The sequence below is a fragment of the Oncorhynchus kisutch genome, linkage group LG14 (genome assembly GCF_002021735.2).
Source record: "Oncorhynchus kisutch isolate 150728-3 linkage group LG14, Okis_V2, whole genome shotgun sequence".
Taxonomy (NCBI): Eukaryota; Metazoa; Chordata; class Actinopteri; order Salmoniformes; family Salmonidae; genus Oncorhynchus; species Oncorhynchus kisutch.
Genome location: NC_034187.2, coordinates 88,949,045 through 88,970,716, shown reverse-complemented (window position 1 = coordinate 88,970,716; position 21,672 = coordinate 88,949,045). Strand labels below are relative to the sequence as shown.

Here is a 21,672-nt window from a genome sequence, read left to right as displayed (position 1 = left end):
TCGCTCAAATATTATGTACAAATGTGTTTACATCCCTGTTAGTGAGCATTTCTCTTTGCCAAGATAATCCATCCACCTGACAGGTGTGGAACATCAATAAACTGATTAAACAGCATGATCATTACACAGGTGCACCTTGTGCTGGGGATAATAAAAGGCCACTAAAATGTGCAGTTTTGTCAACACAATGCCACAGTTGTCCACCAGAGCTTTTGCATGTTAATTTCTCTACCGTAGGCTGCCTCCAACATTTTAGAGAATTTGGCAGTACGTCCAACCGGCCTCACAACCGCAGACCACGTGTAACTACGCCAGTCCAGGACCTCCACATCTGGCTTCTTCACCTGCAGGATCATGAGACCAGCCACCTGACAAAACTGAGGAGTATTTGTCTGTAATATAGCCCTTGTGGGGAAAAAACTATAATTCTGATTAGCTGGGCCTGGCTCCCCAGTAGGTGGGCCTAAGCCCACCCATGGCTGTGCCCCTGCCCAGTAATGTGAATTCCATAGATTCGGGCCTAATGAATTTATTTCAATTGACTGATTTCCTTATATGAACTCAGTAAAACCATTCAAATTGTTGCATTTATATTTTTGTTTAGTATATATATTCCCAGAGATGAAAAAAGCAAAACTCCAAAGACAAGGTTTTCAGTCCAAAAGATGTATTAAATTAATCACTTGCATTACTTTAACAAGCACAATTTACAGTCAAAAATAGGACACGGTCCATTAGTGCCTTAGAAAGTCATTTCCAGTACTTTACTTGTCCAACAAGGGGGACAGTTAAGAGTTCAGTCAGGTCTGGTCTAGCTTGAGTGCCAGTCTGTTTGCACTATCATGCCCACTTCCTTGTCACTCATTGTCATGGCAAACAGCTTGGGATTGACAATGAGCAATGGAGATGGAAAGAGCACAACCAGATATGGATCCAGCTCTGGTCACCTTATTTAGACATTACAAAGTGTACAAGACTCCATGTTAGACCACCATACAGTAAGAGAGGCATGAGAAGCTAGATCCACATAAATATGAAGACAAGTCTATTGGTGGACTGCTATGTGCTGTGGCGACAGAGAACAAAGCCTTGTAACACACTTGTGGCTGAAATGTTTATAGAAACAAAATGTTCAAAGTGTGTCCAAGTCTCAAGGCTGATGTTAGTTGTATCTCTAACCCAGCAGAGAAGCTATACAGCATGATCAGAGTGAAAGCCAAGGGCTGTAATGCTGAAGGGGGCTTTCCTGTCCAGAACACTTCCTCAAAAGGTTTTAGAACCGAGGACCACTTTCGGCCAGCCTGGTAAAGTTCTGTCTGTACATTAGCAAACAGAACCCAGCTAGTTCTGTTCAGAACTCCTCTGAGAAGAAATCACTTCAACAAATCCTTCAAATGCCCCTCTCACCAAGCAAGAACGTTAAGATGTCACAATGGAATCACAGTTATCCATGTAGCGTTTAAACAGACAACAGTATTCCCACGGAAGATATTGCTCAGTAAAACCGCATGTACTTGGGGAAAATGTTGGCGGGAACTCAAACGTGCTCCATATTATTTTACAAAATGCAATTAATAAACCCCCCCCCAAAAATATGAAACGTAATCAAGAATGGGTTAAGGTTAACATCTCACTTAAACTAGAATATGCGGTCAAAAGCAAGAATTTAGTACTGATTTTAAATATTAAACCTGGCGAATCATCTTCTATAGACAAATGCATCATGTTGAACAGACAAGTGATTTTTACAAGACTGTCAACAGGTAATCAATATATAATATAAATGAGCCAATTACACATTTATGTAAACTATCTAATGAATAAACCTGGTTAGGAAGCAGAGTTCCATCTACAGTCATCCATTTAGTTGCATATGTTACTGATAAACGTGTTGTTTCTGTCTGACTGAGGAGGGGGGCGAGTAGGAAGAGGGATAAACGTGTTGTTTTCTGTCTGACTGAGGAGGGGGGCGAGTAGGAAGAGGGATAAACGTGTTGTTTTCTGTCTGACTGAGGAGGGGGGCGAGTAGGAAGAGGGATAAACGTGTTGTTTTCTATCCGAGGAGGAGGGGGGGGCGAGTAGGAAGAGGGATAAACGTGTTGTTTTCTATCCGAGGAGGAGGGGGGGCGAGTAGGAAGAGGGATAAACGTGTTGTTTTCTATCCGAGGAGGAGGGGGGCGAGTAGGAAGAGGGATAAACGTGTTGTTTTCTATCCGAGGAGGAGGGGGGCGAGTAGGAAGAGGGATAAACGTGTTGTTTTCTATCCGAGGAGGAGGGGGGGGCGAGTAGGAAGAGGGATAAACGTGTTGTTTTCTGTCTGAGGGGCGAGTAGGAAGAGGGATAAACGTGTTGTTTTCTATCTGAGGGTAGGAAGAGGGATAAACGTGTTGTTTTCTATCTGAGGGTAGGAAGAGGGATAAACGTGTTGTTTTCTATCTGAGGGTAGGAAGAGGGATAAACGTGTTGTTTTCTATCTGAGGGTAGGAAGAGGGATAAACGTGTTGTTTTCTGTCTGAGGGGCGAGTAGGAAGAGGGATAAACGTGTTGTTTTCTGTCTGAGGGGCGAGTAGGAAGAGGGATAAACGTGTTGTTTTCTATCTGAGGGGTGAGTAGGAAGAGGGATAAACGTGTTGTTTTCTATCTGAGGGGCGAGTAGGAAGAGGGATAAACGTGTTGATCTTTTTCTTTTTTCCAAAAACAAATTGAGAATTGGAGGTATGGGTCACCAATAAATCGTTTTCTGTTCCCAGGAAATCACAAGTCTATTTCAACCTTCCTGGAAAGTTGAACACTGCGTTTTCCAAGGTCGTTGGAATGTTGACCACTAAAAGCCCAGGGTAAGGAGATCTCTCTCGGATGTCACAACGGAGAGGGAGGGACAGAGCGGAGCTATGCACCGTATTGGACCATGGAGAAGTTCTTCATGATGCTGTCCACAGCTATTCCAGCCTCCTGTATGTTGTACCTGGGGAACACACAGGAAAAAAATATCGTTTGCCTAATAAAGTTGCAGTGGAACACAATAAAATCAGGAATGGGCAATGATGGTAAAGCTTCCAACAATATTTTCCGGTATACATCTTGTCAATGTTTTTGATATATTATCTATCACAAACAGTGAAGATGAAAGAAATGGGTGCGCCAATATACATCACCACTTTGGAATGTGAACTCCTAGCATGACGGACATAACATTGATATCTAATATGAGTATGGATGCAAATTTCAGTCAATTTTGTTGCCGACTAAGCAACCCCCATTAACCGGTTAAATAGGAAATACTATGAACAGACTTTTTTCCAACAAGAGATTCAAAAGCATCTCACAGTATTGAACATGCAGCTACTGGAATGAGGCAGAGAATAGAATACATCATTTGCCAAAATGCATTTTTAAAATTTGATTTACTTAACTAGGCAAGTCAGTTAAGAACAAATTCTTATTTACAATGACGGCCTACACCGGCCAAACCCAGACGACGCTGTGCCAATTGTGCGCCGCCCTATGAGGCTCCCAATCACAGCCGGTTGTGATACAGCCTGGATTCGAACCAGGGTCTGCAGTGACGCCTCTAGCGCTGAGAAGCGGTGCCTTAGACCGCTGCATTACTCGGGAGACCCAAATATATCCAGCGACACTGGTTCTGAACGAAGAGATAGTAAGGTAGGTAGTTAGTTCTGAAGGAATAGAGGTGGTAAGGTAGGTAGTTGGTTCTGAAGGAGTAGAGATGGTAAGGTAGGTAGTTGGTTCTGAAGGAGTAGAGATGGTAAGGTAGGTAGTTGTTTCTGAAGGAGTAGAGATGGTAAGGTAGGTAGTTGGTTCTGAAGGAATAGAGGTGGTAAGGTAGGTAGTTGTTTCTGAAGGAGTAGAGATGGTAAGGTAGGTAGTTGGTTCTGAAGGAATAGAGGTGGTAAGGTAGGTAGTTGGTTCTGAAGGAGTAGAGATGGTAAGGTAGGTAGTTGTTTCTGAAGGAGTAGAGATGGTAAGGTAGGTAGTTGGTTCTGAAGGAGTAGAGGTGGTAAGGTAGGTAGTTGGTTCTGAAGGAGTAGAGATGGTAAGGTAGGTAGTTGGTTCTGAAGGAGTAGAGATGGTAAGGTAGGTAGTTGGTTCTGAAGGAGTAGAGATGGTAAGGTAGGTAGTTGGTTCTGAAGGAGTAGAGATGGTAAGGTAGGTAGTTGGTTCTGAAGGAGTAGAGATGGTAAGGTAGGTAGTTGGTTCTGAAGGAGTAGAGATGGTAAGGTGGCCGAGCAGCATAGGCAAGGTGCTGGTATTTAAAAAAATACTGTATATACACGTGATATGAGTATTCAGATGTATATATGATGAGTAATGTAAGATATGTAAACATTATTAAAGTGGCATTATTTAGTGTCATTGTTTAAAGTGACTAGTGTCCCATTTATTAAAGTGGACAGTGATTGGGTCTCCATGTAGGCAGCAGACTCCCTGAGTTAGTGATGGCTGTTCAGCAGTCTGATGGCCTTGGGATAGAAGCTGTTTTTCAGTCTCAGCTTAGATGCACCTGTACTGACCTCGCCTTCTGGATGATAGCGGGGTGAACAGGCAGTGGCTCGGGTGGTTGTTGTCCTTGATGATCTTTTTGGCCTTCCTGTGACATCGGGTGGTGTAGGTGTCCTGGAGGGCAGGTAGTTTGCCCCCGGTGACGCGTTGTGCAGACCCACTACCCTCTGGAGAGCCTTGCGGTTGAGGGCGGTGCAGTTGCCGTACTAGGCGGTGATACAGCCCTACAGGATGCTCTCAATTGTGCATCTGTAAAACTTTGTCAGGGTTTTAGGTGCTAAGCCAAATGTCTTCAGCCTCTTGAGGTTGAAGAGGCGCTGTTGCACCTTCACCACATGTTTATGTGGGTGGACCAATTCAGTTTGTCTGTGATGTGTACGCCCAGGAATTTAAATCTTTCCACCTTCTCCACTGCAGTCCCTTCGATGTGGATAGGTGGGGTGCTCCCTCCGCTGTTTCCTGATGTCCTCTCCTTTGTTTTGTTGATGTTGAGTGAGAGGTTGTTTTCCTGAAACCACACTCCGAGTGCCCTCACCTCCTCCCTGTAGGCTGTCTCGTTGTTGTTGGTGGTAATCAGGACAACTACGGTTGTGTCGTCTGCAAACTTGATGATTGAGTTGGAAGCGTGCGTGGCCACGCAGTCGTAAGTGAACATGGAGTACAGGAGAGGGCTGAGAACGCACCCCTGTGGGGCGACAGTGTTGTGGATCAGCCAAGTGGAGATGTGTTTTCCTACCTTCACCACCTGGGGGCGGCCCGTCAGGAAGTCCAGGACCCAATTTGCACAGGGTGGGGTTGAGACCCAGGGCCTCCAGCTTAATGATGAGCTTGGAGGGTACTGTGGTGTTGAATGCTGAGCTTGTCCAGATGGGATAGGGCAGTGTGATGGTGATTGCGCAGTGTGATGGTGAAGTGGGTCTAGGGTGGCAGGTAAGGTGGAGGTGATATGATCCTTGACTAGTCTCTCAAAGCACTTCATGATGACAGAAGTGAGTGCTACGGGGCGGTAGTCATTTAGTTCAGTTACCTTTGCCTTCTTGGGTACAGGAACAATGGTGGCCATTTTGAAGCATGTGGGAACAACAGACTGGGATAGGGAGAGATTGAATATGTCCGTAAACACACAGCTGGTCTGCGTATGCTTTGAGGATGCCATCTGGGCCAAGAGCCTGGCGAGGGTTAACACATTTGAATGTTTTACTCACGTCAGCCACAGAGAAGGGGGGGGGGGGGGGGGGGGTTGGGTGCAGTCCTTGTTAGCGGGCCGCAACAGTGCCACTGTATTATCCCCAAAGTGGGAAAATGTGTTCAGTTTGTCTGGAAGCGTGACGTCTGTGTCCGTGACTTGGTTAGATTTATCTATTTATTTTTTTAATCCCGTAATTTCCTGTAGACCCTGCCACATACGTCTCGAGGGAATAACTACACGGTTTATATTCAGACATGTTCCCAGACCTCTTTCCATGGTTAAATGAAGTGGATCGTGCTTTCATTTTTGCGAATGCCGCCATCCATCCACGGTTTCTGGTTAGGGTAGGTTTTAGTCACAGTGGGTACAACGTCTCCTATGCACTTCCTTTTAAATTCACTCCAGAGTATAGGTCGATGTTGTTCTCTGAGGCCTGGAACATGCATGTCCCAGTCTGCGTGATCAAAACAATCTTGAAGCGTGGCTTCCGATTGGTCGGACCAGCATCGATGGTTCTCGTCACTGGTACATCCTGTTTGAGTTTCTGCCTATAAGACGGAAGGAGCAAGATGGAGTTGTGGTCAGATTTGCCGAAGAGACGGCGGGGGAGGGATTTTTATGCATCACGGAAGTTAGAGTAGCAGTGGTCGAGTGTATTACCCCCGCGCGTAGTGCAATCAATACGCTGGTGGATAGCCTTGTTCTCAAATTTGCCTTGTTAAAATACCCAGCTACAATAAACGCAGCCTCAGGATTCTACACCTGCATTGCTTGCTGTTTGGGGTTTTAGGCTGGGTTTCTGTACAGCACTTTGAGATATCAGCTGATGTACGAAGGGCTATATAAATACATTTGATTTGATATATGGTTTCCAGTTTGCAGTCCAGTGAAGTTCCTTGATGGCCGGCTTGCTGTCTGCTTGAGGGAGAATGTACACAGCTCGTCCGTTATCGTCACAGAATTCTCTTGGTGGGTAAAATGGCCGGCACTTTTTGTAAGGAATTCTAGATCGGGTGAGCAGAAGGATGAGTCCTGTACGTTGTTAGGATTACATCAAGTGTATTAAACCAAGTTAATATGATTATGATAGTGCTTTTGGCTTCTGGACAAATAAAGAAAGTTGATATGAAAACCAGTCGAACAGGAGAGAAAGGCTGTGAAACTTATGTTGCTAGTTTAGCTGTAGTTAGCTGCTTCGTGTTGCTCCCCTTTCTCCCAACACTGCTCCTTGTGTGTCCGAGTCTCCACTTCACACAGATATTAGGATGAAGAGGTCTTATGTAAACTATCTGACTAGAGACGGCCATTAGTTGGTAAGAAAGCTACGTTCTAACTATCTGACTAGAGACATAGCCATTTGTTGGTAGGAACGCTACATTCTATGTCTCTAGTCAGATAGTTAGAATGTAGCTTTCTTACCAACAAATGGCTAACTAACTATTTGGCTAGAGACATAGCCATTAGTTGATGTAAGAAAGCTACAGTGAGGGGGAAAATAGTATTTGATCCCCTGCTGATTTTGTACGTTTGCCCACTGACAAAGAAATGATCCGTCTATCATTTTAATGGTAGGTTTATTTGAACAGTGAGAGACAGAATTACAACAAAAAAAATCTAGAAAAACACATGTCAAAAATGTTATAAATTGATTAGCATTTTAAAATGAGGGAAATAAGTATTTGACCCCCTCTCAATCAGAAATATTTCTGGCTCCCAGGGTGTCTTTTATACAGGTAACGAGCTGAGATTAGGAGCACACTCTTAAAGGGAGTGCTCCTAATCTCAGTTTGTTACCTGTATAAAAAGACACCTGTCAACAGAAGCAATCAATCAGATTCCAAACTCTCCACCATGGCCAAGACCAAAGAGCTCTCCAAGGATGTCAGGGACAAGATTGTAGACCTACACAAGGATAGAATGGGCTACAAGACCATCGCCAAGCAGCTTGGTGAGAAGGTGACAACAGTTGGTGCGATTATTCGCAAATGGAAGAAACACAAAAGAACTGTCAATCTCCCTCGGCCTGGGGCTCAATGCAATATCTCTCCTCATGGAGTTGCAATGATCATGAGAACGGTGAGGAATCAGCCCAGAACTACACAGGAGGATCTTGTCAATGATCAAGGCAGCTGGGACCATAGTCACCAAGAAAACAATTAGTAACACACTACGCCGTGAAGGACTGAAATCCTCCAGCGCCCGCAGGGTCCCCCTGCTCAAGAAAGCACATATACATGCCCGTCTGAAGTTTGCCAATGAACATATGAATGATTCAGAGGACAACTGGGTGAAAGTGTTGTGGTCAGATGAGACCAAAATGGAGCTCTTTGGCATCAACTCAACTCGCCGTGTTTGGAAGAGGAGGAATGCTGCCTATGACCCCAAGAACACCACCCCCACCGTCAAACATGAAGGTGGAAACGTTATGCTTTGGGGGTGTTTTTCTGCTGAGGGGACAGAACAACCTCACCGCATCAAAGAGACGATGGACGGGGCCATGTACCGTCAAATCTTGGGTGAGAACCTCCTTCCCTCAGCCAGGGCATTGAAAATGGGTCGTGGATGGGTATTCCAGCATGACAATGACCCAAAACACACGGCCAAGGCAACAAAGGAGTGGCTCAAGAAGAAGCACATTAAGGTCCTGGAGTGGCCTAGCCAGTCTCCAGACCTTAATCCCATTGAAAATCTGTGGAGGGAGCTGAAGGTTCGAGTTGCCAAACGTCAGCCTCGAAACCTTAATGACTTGGAGAAGATCTGCAAAGAGGAGTGGGACAAAATCCCTGCTGAGATGTGTGCAAACCTGGTGGCCAACTACAAGAAACGTCTGACCTCTGATTGCCACCAAGTACGAAGTCATGTTTTGCAGAGGGGTCAAATACTTATTTCCCTCATTAAAATGCAAATCAATTTATAACATTTTTGACATGCGTTTTTCTGGATTTTTTGGGTTTCTGTCTCTCACTGTTCAAATAAACCTAACATTAAAATGATAGATGGATAAATTATTTGTCAGTGGGCAAACATACAAAATCAGCAGGGGATCAAATACTATTTTCCCCCTCACTGTACGTTCTAACTATCTGACTAGAGATATAGCCATTAGAATGTAGCTTTCTTACATCAACTAACTATTTGACTAGCGACGCAACACATGAAGCAACACTAGAGAGAAATACACATTAGACCTCCCCCTACAGCACTATAACTAGGCCGTACCAGTCAGCAGTGGAGACAGTGTAGTAGACAGGTGGTCTGATGGCTGAGCGGTCACTGAAGGAGGAGAGGTCCCCCAGACCAGCAGCCCCCATGTTGTTAAAGACCAGCCAGTCTCCAGGGCTGAGCTCAGGCAGCAGGCAGTGGTCTACCAGCTGGTCTAGGCTGTCACATGATGGACCCCACAGGCTGCTGGAGAACACTGGCTCCTCAGCCCTAGACCCCCTCTGTGGAAGGAGAGGTTAATATTACACACACAGTCTTTGAACAGGTGAGGCATATCAAACTATATGTTCAGCAAATGATAGAGACTCCACTCACTGTCATCTACGGAGGCTTCTAGACCCACTGTCATCTACGGAGGCTTCTAGACCCACTCATCTACGGAGGCTTCTAGACCCACTCATCTACGGAGGCTTCTAGACCCACTCATCTACGGAGGCTTCTAGACCCACTGTCATCTACGGAGGCTTCTAGACCCACTGTCATCTACAGAGGCTTCTAGACCCACTGTCATCTACAGAGGCTTCTAGACCCACTGTCATCTACAGAGGCTTCTAGACCCACTGTCATCTACAGAGGCTTCTAGACCCACTGTCATCTACAGAGGCTTCTAGACCCACTGTCATCTACAGAGGCTTCTAGACCCACTGTCATCTACAGAGGCTTCTAGACCCACTGTCATCTACAGAGGCTTCTAGACCCACTGTCATCTACAGAGGCTTCTAGACCCACTGTCATCTACAGAGGCTTCTAGACCCACTCATCTACAGAGGCTTCTAGACCCACTGTCATCTACGGAGGCTTCTAGACCCACTCATCTACGGAGGCTTCTAGACCCACTCATCTACGGAGGCTTCTTATCCCACTGCCATCTTACGGAGGCTTCTTATCCCACTGCCATCTTACGGAGGCTTCTTATCCCACTGCCATCTTACGGAGGCTTCTAGACCCACTGTCATCTTACGGAGGCTTCTAGACCCACTGTCATCTACGGAGGCTTCTAGACCCACTGTCATCTACGGAGGCTTCTAGACCCACTGTCATCTACGGAGGCTTCTAGACCCACTGTCATCTACGGAGGCTTCTAGACCCACTGTCATCTACGGAGGCTTCTAGACCCACTCATCTACGGAGGCTTCTAGACCCACTGTCATCTACGGAGGCTTCTAGACCCACTCATCTACGGAGGCTTCTAGACCCACTGTCATCTACGGAGGCTTCTAGACCCACTCATCTACGGAGGCTTCTTATCCCACTGCCATCTTACGGTTCTAGGTGGCTTATTAAGCCCGGTTTGCAGTTCAACACGTTGGGGATAGTGTGTTGATATCCCAATTATTCAAAGAAAATGGGAGTTTATAAATGGGAGTATATAAAATACACATTTTTTGTTCAGATTTAAGTTGATTAAAATACTTGTTAACTTCTTGGTGACAGGGGGCAGTATTTTCACGTCCGGATGAAATGCATGCCCACATTCAACTGCCTGCTACTCATCCCCTACTCATCCCCTCATCCCCTAGATTTGGATAGAAAACACTCTGAAGATTGTAAAACTGTTTGAATCATGTCTGTGAGTATAACAGAACTTATGTAGCAGGCGAAACCCAGAGGACAAACCATTCAGATTGTTTGTTTTTGAAGTCCCTCTTTTCAATGAGTTTTCACTGGGAATCCAGATTTCTAAGGGACCTTCTTGCAGTTCCTATCGCTTCCACTGCATGTCAACAGTCTTTAGAAATTGGTTGAGGTTTTTCCTTTGTGTAATGAAGAAGTACAGCCATCTTGAACGAGGGTCACTTGAAGTGTACTGTTAGATAGAGGCGCGTGACCAGAAAGCTAGCTACAGTTTGTTTTCCTCCTGTATTGAACACAGATCATCCCGTCTTCAATTTTATCGACTATTTACGTTTAAAAAAAATACCTAAAGTCGTATTACAAAAGTAGTTTGAAATGTTTTGGCAAAGTTTACAGGTAACTTTTGGAGATATTTTATTGTCAAGTTGCGCAAGGTGGAACCGGTGTTTTTCTGGATCTAACGCACCAAATAAGTGGACATTTTGGATATATATATATATATATATATATATATATGATTAATATATACGATTAATTCCATCATATATATGAGGACCCGGTCGGCCAAATAAGTGGACATTTTGTATATATATATAAAGTGTATATTTGAGATTCTTCAAAGCAGCCACCCTTTGCCTTGATGACTTTGCCACCCTTTGCCTTGATGACTTTGCCACCCTTTGCCTTGATGACTTTGCCACCCTTTGCCTTGATGACTTTGCCACCCTTTGCCTTGATGACTTTGCCACCCTTTGCCTTGATGACTTTGCCACCCTTTGCCTTGATGACTTTGCCACCCTTTGCCTTGATGACTTTGCCACCCTTTGCCTTGATGACTTTGCCACCCTTTGCCTTGATGACTTTGCCACCCTTTGCCTTGATGACTTTGCCACCCTTTGCCTTGATGACTTTGCCACCCTTTGCCTTGATGACTTTGCCACCCTTTGCCTTGATGACTTTGCCACCCTTTGCCTTGATGACTTTGCCACCCTTTGCCTTGATGACTTTGCCACCCTTTGCCTTGATGACTTTGCCACCCTTTGCCTTGATGACTTTGCCACCCTTTGCCTTGATGACTTTGCCACCCTTTGCCTTGATGACTTTGCCACCCTTTGCCTTGATGACTTTGCCACCCTTTGCCTTGATGACTTTGCCACCCTTTGCCTTGATGAAACGATTAATTCCATCATATATATGAGGACCCGGTCGGCCAAATAAGTGGACATTTTGTATATATATATATACAAAATGCCACCGGGTCCTCATATATATGATGGAATTAATCGTTTCATCAAGGCAAAGGGTGGCTGCTTTGAAGAATCTCAAATATACACTTTATTTTGTTACTACATGATTCCATGTGTGTTATTTCACAGTTTTGATAGCGTCGCCATTATTATACAATGTAGAACATTGTAAAAATAAAGAAAAACTCTTGAACGAATAGATGTGTCCAAACTTTTGACCGGTAGTGTATATGCCACGGAATTCTAAGCTAATCTTGTCTGCTAAATGAACTAGTCTAGCCCACAGCCAGATCAGGGCATAATGTAAGGACAATTCTGATTATACTATTTTTTTTTCTTCTGAAATAGATGACATTTTCCTCATATCATGTTTCCTTAGACCCGTCTAAAATAAATAATGGATTTATTGTGAAGATTAACGTGAGATTAACCTTGCATTTTATACCCCCTTTTCTTACGAAAAAATAGGGCAGTACATGTTAGAAATGACTAAACTTTGATTTTGGTGGGTTTAATGGTTACTAAGCTGCTACTGACCTCATCTCCTCTGAGGACCCGGCCAGCTGCTACTGACCCGGCCAGCTGCTACTGACCCAGTCTCCTCGGATGAGGACCCGGCCAGCTGCTACTGACCCAGTCTCCTCGGATGAGGACCCGGCCGGCTGCTACTGACCTCGTCTCCTCGGATGAGGACCCGGCCGGCTGCTACTGACCTCGTCTCCTCGGATGAGGACCCGGCCGGCTGCTACTGACCTCGTCTCCTCGGATGAGGACCCGGCCGGCTGCTACTGACCTCGTCTCCTCGGATGAGGACCCGGCCGGCTGCTACTGACCTCGTCTCCTCGGATGAGGACCCGGCCGGCTGCTACTGACCTCGTCTCCTCGGATGAGGACCCGGCCGGCTGCTACTGACCTCGTCTCCTCGGATGAGGACCCGGCCGGCTGCTACTGACCTCGTCTCCTCGGATGAGGACCCGGCCGGCTGCTACTGACCTCGTCTCCTCGGATGAGGACCCGGCCGGCTGCTACTGACCTCGTCTCCTCGGATGAGGACCCGGCCGGCTGCTACTGACCTCGTCTCCTCGGATGAGGACCCGGCCGGCTGCTACTGACCTCGTCTCCTCGGATGAGGACCCGGCCGGCTGCTACTGACCTCGTCTCCTCGGATGAGGACCCGGCCGGCTGCTACTGACCTCGTCTCCTCGGATGAGGACCCGGCCGGCTGCTACTGACCTCGTCTCCTCGGATGAGGACCCGGCCGGCTGCTACTGACCTCGTCTCCTCGGATGAGGACCCGGCCGGCTGCTACTGACCTCGTCTCCTCGGATGAGGACCCGGCCGGCTGCTACTGACCTCGTCTCCTCGGATGAGGACCCGGCCGGCTGCTACTGACCTCGTCTCCTCGGATGAGGACCCGGTCGGCTGCTACTGACCTCGTCTCCTCGGATGAGGACCCGGTCGGCTGCTACTGACCTCGTCTCCTCGGATGAGGACCCGGACGGCTGCTACTGACCTCGTCTCCTCGGATGAGGACCCGGACGGCTGCTACTGACCTCGTCTCCTCGGATGAGGACCCGGCCGGCTGCTACTGACCTCGTCTCCTCGGATGAGGACCCGGCCGGCTGCTACTGACCTCGTCTCCTCGGATGAGGACCCGGCCGGCTGCTACTGACCTCGTCTCCTCGGATGAGGACCCGGCCGGCTGCTACTGACCTTGTGCACAGCCGGGGCAGGGATGGTGCTTCCTAGCAGCTTGCTGGAGAAAGACCCGTAGACGCCATCGTTCAGGTAGTACAGGAACTCTGGCTCGTCATCTGGGGTCAGCTCATCTGATGGATGACGAGATAGACAGGATGTTTCAAAACAAAGAGACCACAGTATACCGTATTCCCCTTAGTGGGTTCATTGTAATGTTCTGCAGTATACCGTATTCCCCTGAGTGGGTTCATTGTAATGTTCTGCAGTATACCGTATTCCCCTGAGTGGGTTCTTTGTAATGTTCTGCAACATCCACCTGTACAAAGACATTTTCTAACGTGGTGTGTGTGCTCTGTTATAGATATTTTCTCATCCCAGAGAAATACGGTCTCCGTTCTATCCCATTAATTACATGGAAACGTGTGGCGTTTCTTTAAGCACATCCTAACTTCCGAGACACCCTTAGAGGGCGGAGTCACGGCCAGGGTCTGTCATTATCAACAGCAACCCGGGAGCAATTAATAGTAGTGACGGCAGTAGTCAATCAGCAGGCTCACCCTGAGCAAGGCCGTTCCAGTCCCGGGCCACAACCTTCTTGCCGATGACATTGACAGCCAGAGTGAAGGCAGAGGAGACGTAGTAGCTACCAGGCTGAGCGATGACCTGCACTCCAGACAGAGTGGGGAAGTAGGCATCCAGCAGCAGTCTGACGGTGGTATGAACCTACAGAGAGGAAGTCAGTTGAGTAATGCCTGTGTGCAAAAAAAACACCATTATATTCCCTCTATAGTGCACTATGTATTACCAGGGCCCATTAGGAATAGGGGGCCATTTGGGAAAACATACAATCTGTTTGTCTTGGTAAGTAATGCCATGTGATGAGAGGTATCATCACATACCTGTTTGAGCTGAAACTCTGAGCCAGAGAATCCACCACCAATATCCAGGATGCTCATGTTGAACCCCAACTCCGCCTAACCAGGAAAGAGACCAATTTAAAGAGCAAAAAAAAGATGGGGAGGGGACACGGGGAAATCAGGCCTGAGAAGTAGATATTGAACACTTACAGGATGTCTATGGACATAAACGTCTCACGTGTGAGTTCCAAATATTCAGCTGGTCCCCCCACCCACCCAGATGGAGTGGTCAGAATGCACTCACTGCGCCCACATGTGATTGTTACACAACAGGACAGTTAACCTGCCCTCCAACCAAGGCACTCTGCCTGCTAACTATCTGTATGTGGTCCTTTCTACCTTCTGTACGAACACGGCATTCTACATTATGTACGAACACGGCATTCTACCTTCTGTACGAACACGGCATTCTACCTTCTGTACGAACACGGCATTCTACCTTCTGTACGAACACGGCATTCTACCTTCTGTACGAACACGGCATTCTACCTTCTGTACGAACACGGCATTCTACCTTCTGTACGAACACGGCATTCTACCTTCTGTACGAACACGGCATTCTACCTTCTGTACGAACACGGCATTCTACCTTCTGTACGAACACGGCATTCTACCTTCTGTACGAACACGGCATTCTACCTTCTGTACGAACACGGCATTCTACCTTCTGTACGAACACGGCATTCTACCTTCTGTACGAACACGGCATTCTACCTTCTGTACGAACACGGCATTCTACCTTCTGTACGAACACGGCATTCTACCTTCTGTACGAACACGGCATTCTACCTTCTGTACGAACACTGCATTCCTAAAGTTCTCAGACCTTCGACTTTTCCCCACATTTTGTTGAGTTACAGCCTTGTTCTAAAATGGATTAAATCACTCCCCCCCCCCCCCTCAATCTACACACAATACCTCATGATGACAAAGTAAAAAATGGTTTTTAGAAATCTTAGCAAATGTATAAAAAAATACAACTACTAATAATAATATCACATAGTATTGAGTGAAGGGTCTGAATGCCTGTTGAAGCACCTTTGTCAGTGACTACAGCCTTGAGTCTTCTTGGGTATGACAACACAAGCTTGGCACACCTGTATTTGGGGATTATCTCCCATTCTTCTCTGCAGATCATCTCAAGCTCTGTCAGGTTGGATGGGGAGCATTGCTTCTACCATGTTGGTGATCAGGCTCCTGTTGATGTCAGCTAACTTTATGGTGTTGGAGACATGCTTTGCCACGCAGTCGTGGGTGAACAGAGTACAGGAAGGGTCTGAGCACACACCCCTGAGGAGCCCCAGTGTTGAGGATCAGCGTGGCAGATGTGTTGTTGCCTACCCTTACCACCTGGGGGGGACGGCACGTCAGGAAGTCCAGGATCCAGTTGCAGATGGAGGTGTTTAGTCCCAGGATCCTTAGCTTAGTGATGAGCTTTGACGGCAATATGGTGTTGAACACTGAGCTGTAGTCAATGAACAGCATTCTCACACAGGTGTTCCTTTTGTCCAGGTGGGAAAGGGCAGTGTGAAGTGCAGTAGAGATTGCATCATCTGTGGTTCTATTGGGGTGGTATGCAAATTGGAGTGGGTCTAGGGTTTCTGGGATGATGGTGTTGTTGTGAGCCATGACCAGCCTTTCAAAGTACTTCATGGCTACAGATGTGAGTGCTACAGGTCGGTATTCATTTAGGCAGGTTACCTTAGTGTTCTTGGGCACAAGGACTATGGTGGTCTGCTTGAAACATGTAGGTATTACAGACTCCGACAGGGACAGGTTAAAAATGCCAGTGAAGACACTTGCCAGTTGGTCAGCACATGGTCACAGTACACGTCCTGGTAATCCATCTGGCCCCGCGGCCTTGCAAATGTTGACCTGTTTAAAGGTCTTACGCACGTCGGCTACGGAGAGCGTGATCACACAGTCGTCCGGAAGAGCTGGTGCTCTCATGCATGCTTCAGGGTTGCATGCCTCGAAGCGAGCACAAAAAAGCATTTTGCTCGTCTGGTATCTCGTGTCACTGGGCAGCTCGCGGCTGAGTTTCTCTTTGTAGTCCGTAATAGTTTTCAAGCCCTGCCACATCCGACGTGCATCAGAGCCGGTGTAGTAGGATTAAATCTTGTTTTATTACAAGAGTCCGGATTAGTGTCCCGCGCCTTGAAAGCGGCAGCCTTTAGCTCAGTGCGGGCGTTGCCTGGAGCGGTAGGCGCGGGCGTTGCCTGGAGCGGTAGGCGCGGGCGTTGCCTGGAGCGGTAGGCGCGGGCGTTGCCTGGAGCGGTAGGCGCGGGCGTTGCCTGTAATGTAGACGACATCCCCTTCAACATGCAGAACAACAAAGGAGCTGGATGCTCCCCAACGTATGAGGTTATAGATCATTTAGTTATTGTCCTTGGTGTGGTTGGCCCAACCTAGACAGAGTTCATTCATAACCACTCCATCTACCCATGTTATCTCCCCCTTAATACCCAGTAATAAGCTCCTCCACTCACCCCCATGTCAAACACACAGCGGGCATCCGACAGCGCGTGGGTGTAGGCCTGCAGGTCCTTGCAGGAGCTGGGAATGTGAAACCTGAAGACACAACCAAAGACAATTGTAATTACTGTACTAACAGTAATAACTAGGTTTCTAACATACGATTGTAAGGATTAGGAAGATGCTAAATCATGGTAGCTACTGCCTGAAGCAGAAGTAAACAGTTGAATTTGTCGCTACGGCACAACAGGTAACTCAAGATCAAATTAATTTAACCTAAAACATGTAGATTGGATGAACCAACCCTTTAAAATCACTACAATGGACAAAGCACTACTTGTGATGGCCACCATTTAACAGCATCCAGCTACACGATGAAAGATGTGTACTTACGTAACTCCCACCACCTGCACCCCCAGGTCCTTGGCAGCCTCCAGCAGGTGTCTACAGCGCTTCAGTGAGCAGCCAAACTCCATGCTGGTCTCTGCTGCCTGGGCCCATGTAGTTACCTGAACCAGCAGCCTGGGAGAAGATGAGGAATAGAACAAGGCACAATTCACTTTATTCACTAAGGACATTTACATTGTCCCAGGAATCTGACCTGTGGTGCTGACAAAAACAAATACAATATACAGGAGATTTACACCATCTACAAAAATTCATTAGTGACTGGTTTCTTCCGTAGTTCACAGAGACCTGACACGGTCCTCTCGCCCACAGAGACCTGACGCGGTCCTCTCGGCCGTAGTTCACAGAGACCTGACACGGTCCTCTCGGCCGCAGTTCACAGAGACCTGACACGGTCCTCTCGCCCGCAGTTCACAGAGACCTGACACGGTCCTCTCGGCCGCAGTTCACAGAGACCTGACACGGTCCTCTCGGCCGCAGTTCACAGAGACCTGACACGGTCCTCTCGCCCGCAGTTCACAGAGACCTGACACGGTCCTCTCGCCCGCAGTTCACAGAGACCTGACACGGTCCTCTCGCCCGCAGTTCACAGAGACCTGACACGGTCCTCTCGGCCGTAGTTCACAGAGACCTGACACGGTCCTCTCGGCCGTAGTTCACAGAGACCTGACACGGTCCACTCGCCCACAGAGACCTGACACGGTTCTCTCGCCCGCAGTTCACAGAGACCTGACACGGTCCTCTCGGCCGTAGTTCACAGAGACCTGACACGGTCCTCTCGGCCGTAGTTCACAGAGACCTGACACGGTCCTCTCGCCCGCAGTTCACAGAGACCTGACACGGTCCTCTCGCCCGCAGTTCACAGAGACCTGACACGGTCCTCTCGCCCGCAGTTCACAGAGACCTGACACGGTCCTCTCGCCCGCAGTTCACAGAGACCTGACACGGTCCTCTCGCCCGCAGTTCACAGAGACCTGACACGGTCCTCTCGGCCGTAGTTCACAGAGACCTGACACGGTCCACTCGCCCACAGAGACCTGACACGGTCCTCTCGCCCGTAGTTCACAGAGACCTGACACGGTCCTCTCGCCCGTAGTTCACAGAGACCTGACACGGTCCTCTCGCCCGTAGTTCACAGAGACCTGACACGGTCCTCTCGCCCGTAGTTCACAGAGACCTGACACGGTCCTCTCGCCCGTAGTTCACAGAGACCTGACACGGTCCTCTCGCCCGTAGTCCACAGAGACCTGACACGGTCCTCTCGCCCGTAGTTCACAGAGACCTGACACGGTCCTCTCGCCCGTAGTTCACAGAGACCTGACACGGTCCTCTCGCCCATAGTTCACAGAGACCTGACAAGGTCATATCAGTATGAAGAAGTGTGAAGTGTGTGTGAAGGAGCTTTTTTCCTTTTGAATTACTTCAACTTTTCCCAGTTAATTACAAACCAAGAAACATCTAGATGTGCAATTGCCTTTTAGTCTCTGGTCTGCATGGGCACCTACCTGGCTTTGGGGTGAGAACGGGCTATCTTGTAGAGTTCCGTCTCGCTGTCGCACACCAAGAGTTCGACGCCATTCTTGGCTGCGTGTTTGATGTGGGACAGCTGTTTGCAAACTCCAGAGAAGATGATGTTGTCAGGGGGCACGCCGTGGTCCAACACCAGACTGACTTCAGCCTGAGACAACACATCATAGACACAGACGTTACAACACAGGACACACAGGTTCCACTTTAGGAAACGGTTCCCTGTGTAGTTCAAATAAAATGTTATTCGTCACGAGTCGAAAAACAACCGGTGTAGACCTAACCGTGACGTGCTTATTTACAAGCCCTTAAGCAAAGATGCAGATTAGTTTTTTTTTCTTTTCTTGAAAACAAAGTAAGAAAAAAAACGAAATAACAGTGAGGCTATATACAGGGTATTACGGTACAGAGTCAATGTGGAGGCTATATACAGGGTATTACGGTACAGAGTCAATGTGGAGGCTATATACAGGGTATTACGGTACAGAGTCAATGTGGAGGCTATATACAGGGTATTTGGTACAGAGTCAATGTGGAGGCTATATACAGGGTATTACGGTACAGAGTCAATGTGGAGGCTATATACAGGGTATTTGGTACAGAGTCAATGTGGAGGCTATATACAGGGTATTACGGTACAGAGTCAATGTGGAGGCTATATACAGGGTATTACGGTACAGAGTCAATGTGGAGGCTATATACAGGGTATTACGGTACAGAGTCAATGTGGAGGCTATATACAGGGTATTACGGTACAGAGTCAATGTGGAGGCTATATACAGGGTATTACGGTACAGAGTCAATGTGGAGGCTATATACAGGGTATTACGGTACAGAGTCAATGTGGAGGCTATATACAGGGTATTACGGTACAGAGTCTATGTGGAGGCTATATACAGGGTGTTACGGTACAGAGTCAATGTGGAGGCTATATACAGGGTATTACGGTACAGAGTCTATGTGGAGGCTATATACAGGGTGTTACGGTACAGAGTCAATGTGGAGGCTATATACAGGGAGTTACGGTACAGAGTCAATGTGGAGGCTATATATAGGGTATTACGGTACAGAGTCAATGTGGAGGCTATATACAGGGAGTTACGGTACAGAGTCAATGTGGAGGCTATATACAGGGAGTTACGGTACAGAGTCAATGTGGAGGCTATATACAGGGAGTTACGGTACAGAGTCAATGTGGAGGCTATATACAGGGGGTACCGGTACAGAGTCAATGTGGAGGCTATATACAGGGGGTACCGGTACAGAGTCAATGTGGAGGCTATATACAGGGGGTACCGGTACAGGTTAGTTGAGGTAATCTGTACATGTAGGTGGGGGTGAAGTGACTATACATAGGTAACAAACAAACAGCGAGTAGCAGTTCAAAGGGGAAGGGGCAATGTAAATTGTCTGGTGATGACTTTTATGAATTGTTCAGCAGTCTAATGGCTTGGGGGTAGAAGCTGTTGAGGAGCCGTTTAGTCCTAGACTTGGCGCTTGCTGTGCGGTAGCAGAGAAAACGGTCCAGAACTTGGGTGACTGGAGTCTGACAATTTAATGGGCTTTCCTCTGACACCGCCTGGTATACAGGTCCTGGATGGCAGGACGCTTGGCCCCAGTGATGTACTGAATGCACTACCCTCTGTAGCGCCTTACAGTCAGATGCCGAGCAGTTGCCACACCAGGCGGTGTTGCAACCAGTCAGGATGTGGACACTAAGGAACTTGAAGCTCTCGACCCACTCCACGACAGCCCGTCGATGTGAATGGGTTGTTTTCAGCCCTCCTTTTCATGTAGTCCACTATCATCTCCTTTGGTCTTGAACACGTTGTTGAAGGAAGTTGTTGTCCTGGCAACACCAGGCCAGGTCGCTGACCTCCTCCCAAAAGGCCTTCTCATCATTGTCGGTAACACCGTTGAGTCGTGGGCAAACTTAATGATGGTGTTGGAGTCGTGCCTGGCCGTGCAGTCACAGGCGAACAGGGAGTACAGGAGGGGACTAAGTACACAACCCTGAGGGGCCCCCGTGTTGAGGGTGACGGATGTGTTATTACCTATCCTTCAGTGTTTGTGCTCCCACTGGCACAGAGAAAGCCGACAGAATGAAAAGGTATTCAAGAATAACGTTAATGTTACTTGATGTATCATTTGTTTTAATAAAAACACAAGTGATATAATACCATTTTTAAAAAAAGGTACCACTCACCTTGTCAGCACAGACGAAGCCGAGGCCGAGAGAGGCCAGGACCTCGATGACAACCGGGCTGCTGTTGGATTGGACCTGGTAGTAGGGCCTGATCTGGGGCATGGTGAGCTGCCACTGGACATGCTGTCTCATCAGGGACCCAAGGTCAGACACTACAAACACACTCTTTTCAGCCTGGGGAACACAAGAGCTAGTTATATATATATATATATATATACACACACACACACGGTGGTTCCTCCCTCCATATATGCACACACACACCCTCTCTAGCACTTGTCTGTCTGTGTATATGTCTGTGTATATACACACACACAGACATATACAAAGAAGCGCTAGATATAGATATAATAAATATACACACGTTAGTTACACACACACACACACACCGAAAGACAAGCGCTGGTCACACACACACACCACACACCGAAAGACAAGCGCTGGTCACACACACACACGCACCGAAAGACAAGCGCTGGTCACACACACACACGCACCGAAAGACAAGCGCAGGTCACACACACACACGCACCGAAAGACAAGCGCAGGTCACACACACACACGCACCGAAAGACAAGCGCAGGTTACACACACACACACACACACACACACCGAAAGACAAGCGCAGGTTACACACACACACACAGAAAGACAAGCGCAGGTTACACACACACACACAGAAAGACA

At 47.6% G+C, this 21,672-nt stretch overlaps 1 protein-coding gene across 3 annotated transcripts in view; it reads right to left on the bottom strand.

The window, feature by feature from the left end:
• Positions 1-650: 650 nt before the first annotated feature.
• azin1b (antizyme inhibitor 1b) overlaps positions 651-21,672 on the bottom strand; it is a 25,719-nt gene continuing 4,697 nt past the window's right edge. For 2 of the 3 annotated variants that reach the window (XM_031789154.1, XM_031789155.1), the window contains exons 4-12: positions 20,986-21,159; positions 18,758-18,930; positions 17,238-17,366; positions 16,859-16,940; positions 14,352-14,426; positions 14,010-14,175; positions 13,468-13,583; positions 8,930-9,153; positions 651-2,965 (exon numbers count right to left, since the gene is read on the bottom strand). In XM_031789154.1, coding sequence (XP_031645014.1) covers positions 2,890-2,965; positions 8,930-9,153; positions 13,468-13,583; positions 14,010-14,175; positions 14,352-14,426; positions 16,859-16,940; positions 17,238-17,366; positions 18,758-18,930; positions 20,986-21,159 — 1,215 coding nt within the window. In that variant the 3' untranslated portion in view covers positions 651-2,889. Of the gene's footprint in view, positions 2,966-8,929; positions 9,154-11,948; positions 13,428-13,467; positions 13,584-14,009; positions 14,176-14,351; positions 14,427-16,858; positions 16,941-17,237; positions 17,367-18,757; positions 18,931-20,985; positions 21,160-21,672 lie in introns of those variants that run through there. The other variant, XM_031789156.1, reaches the window with a different exon arrangement.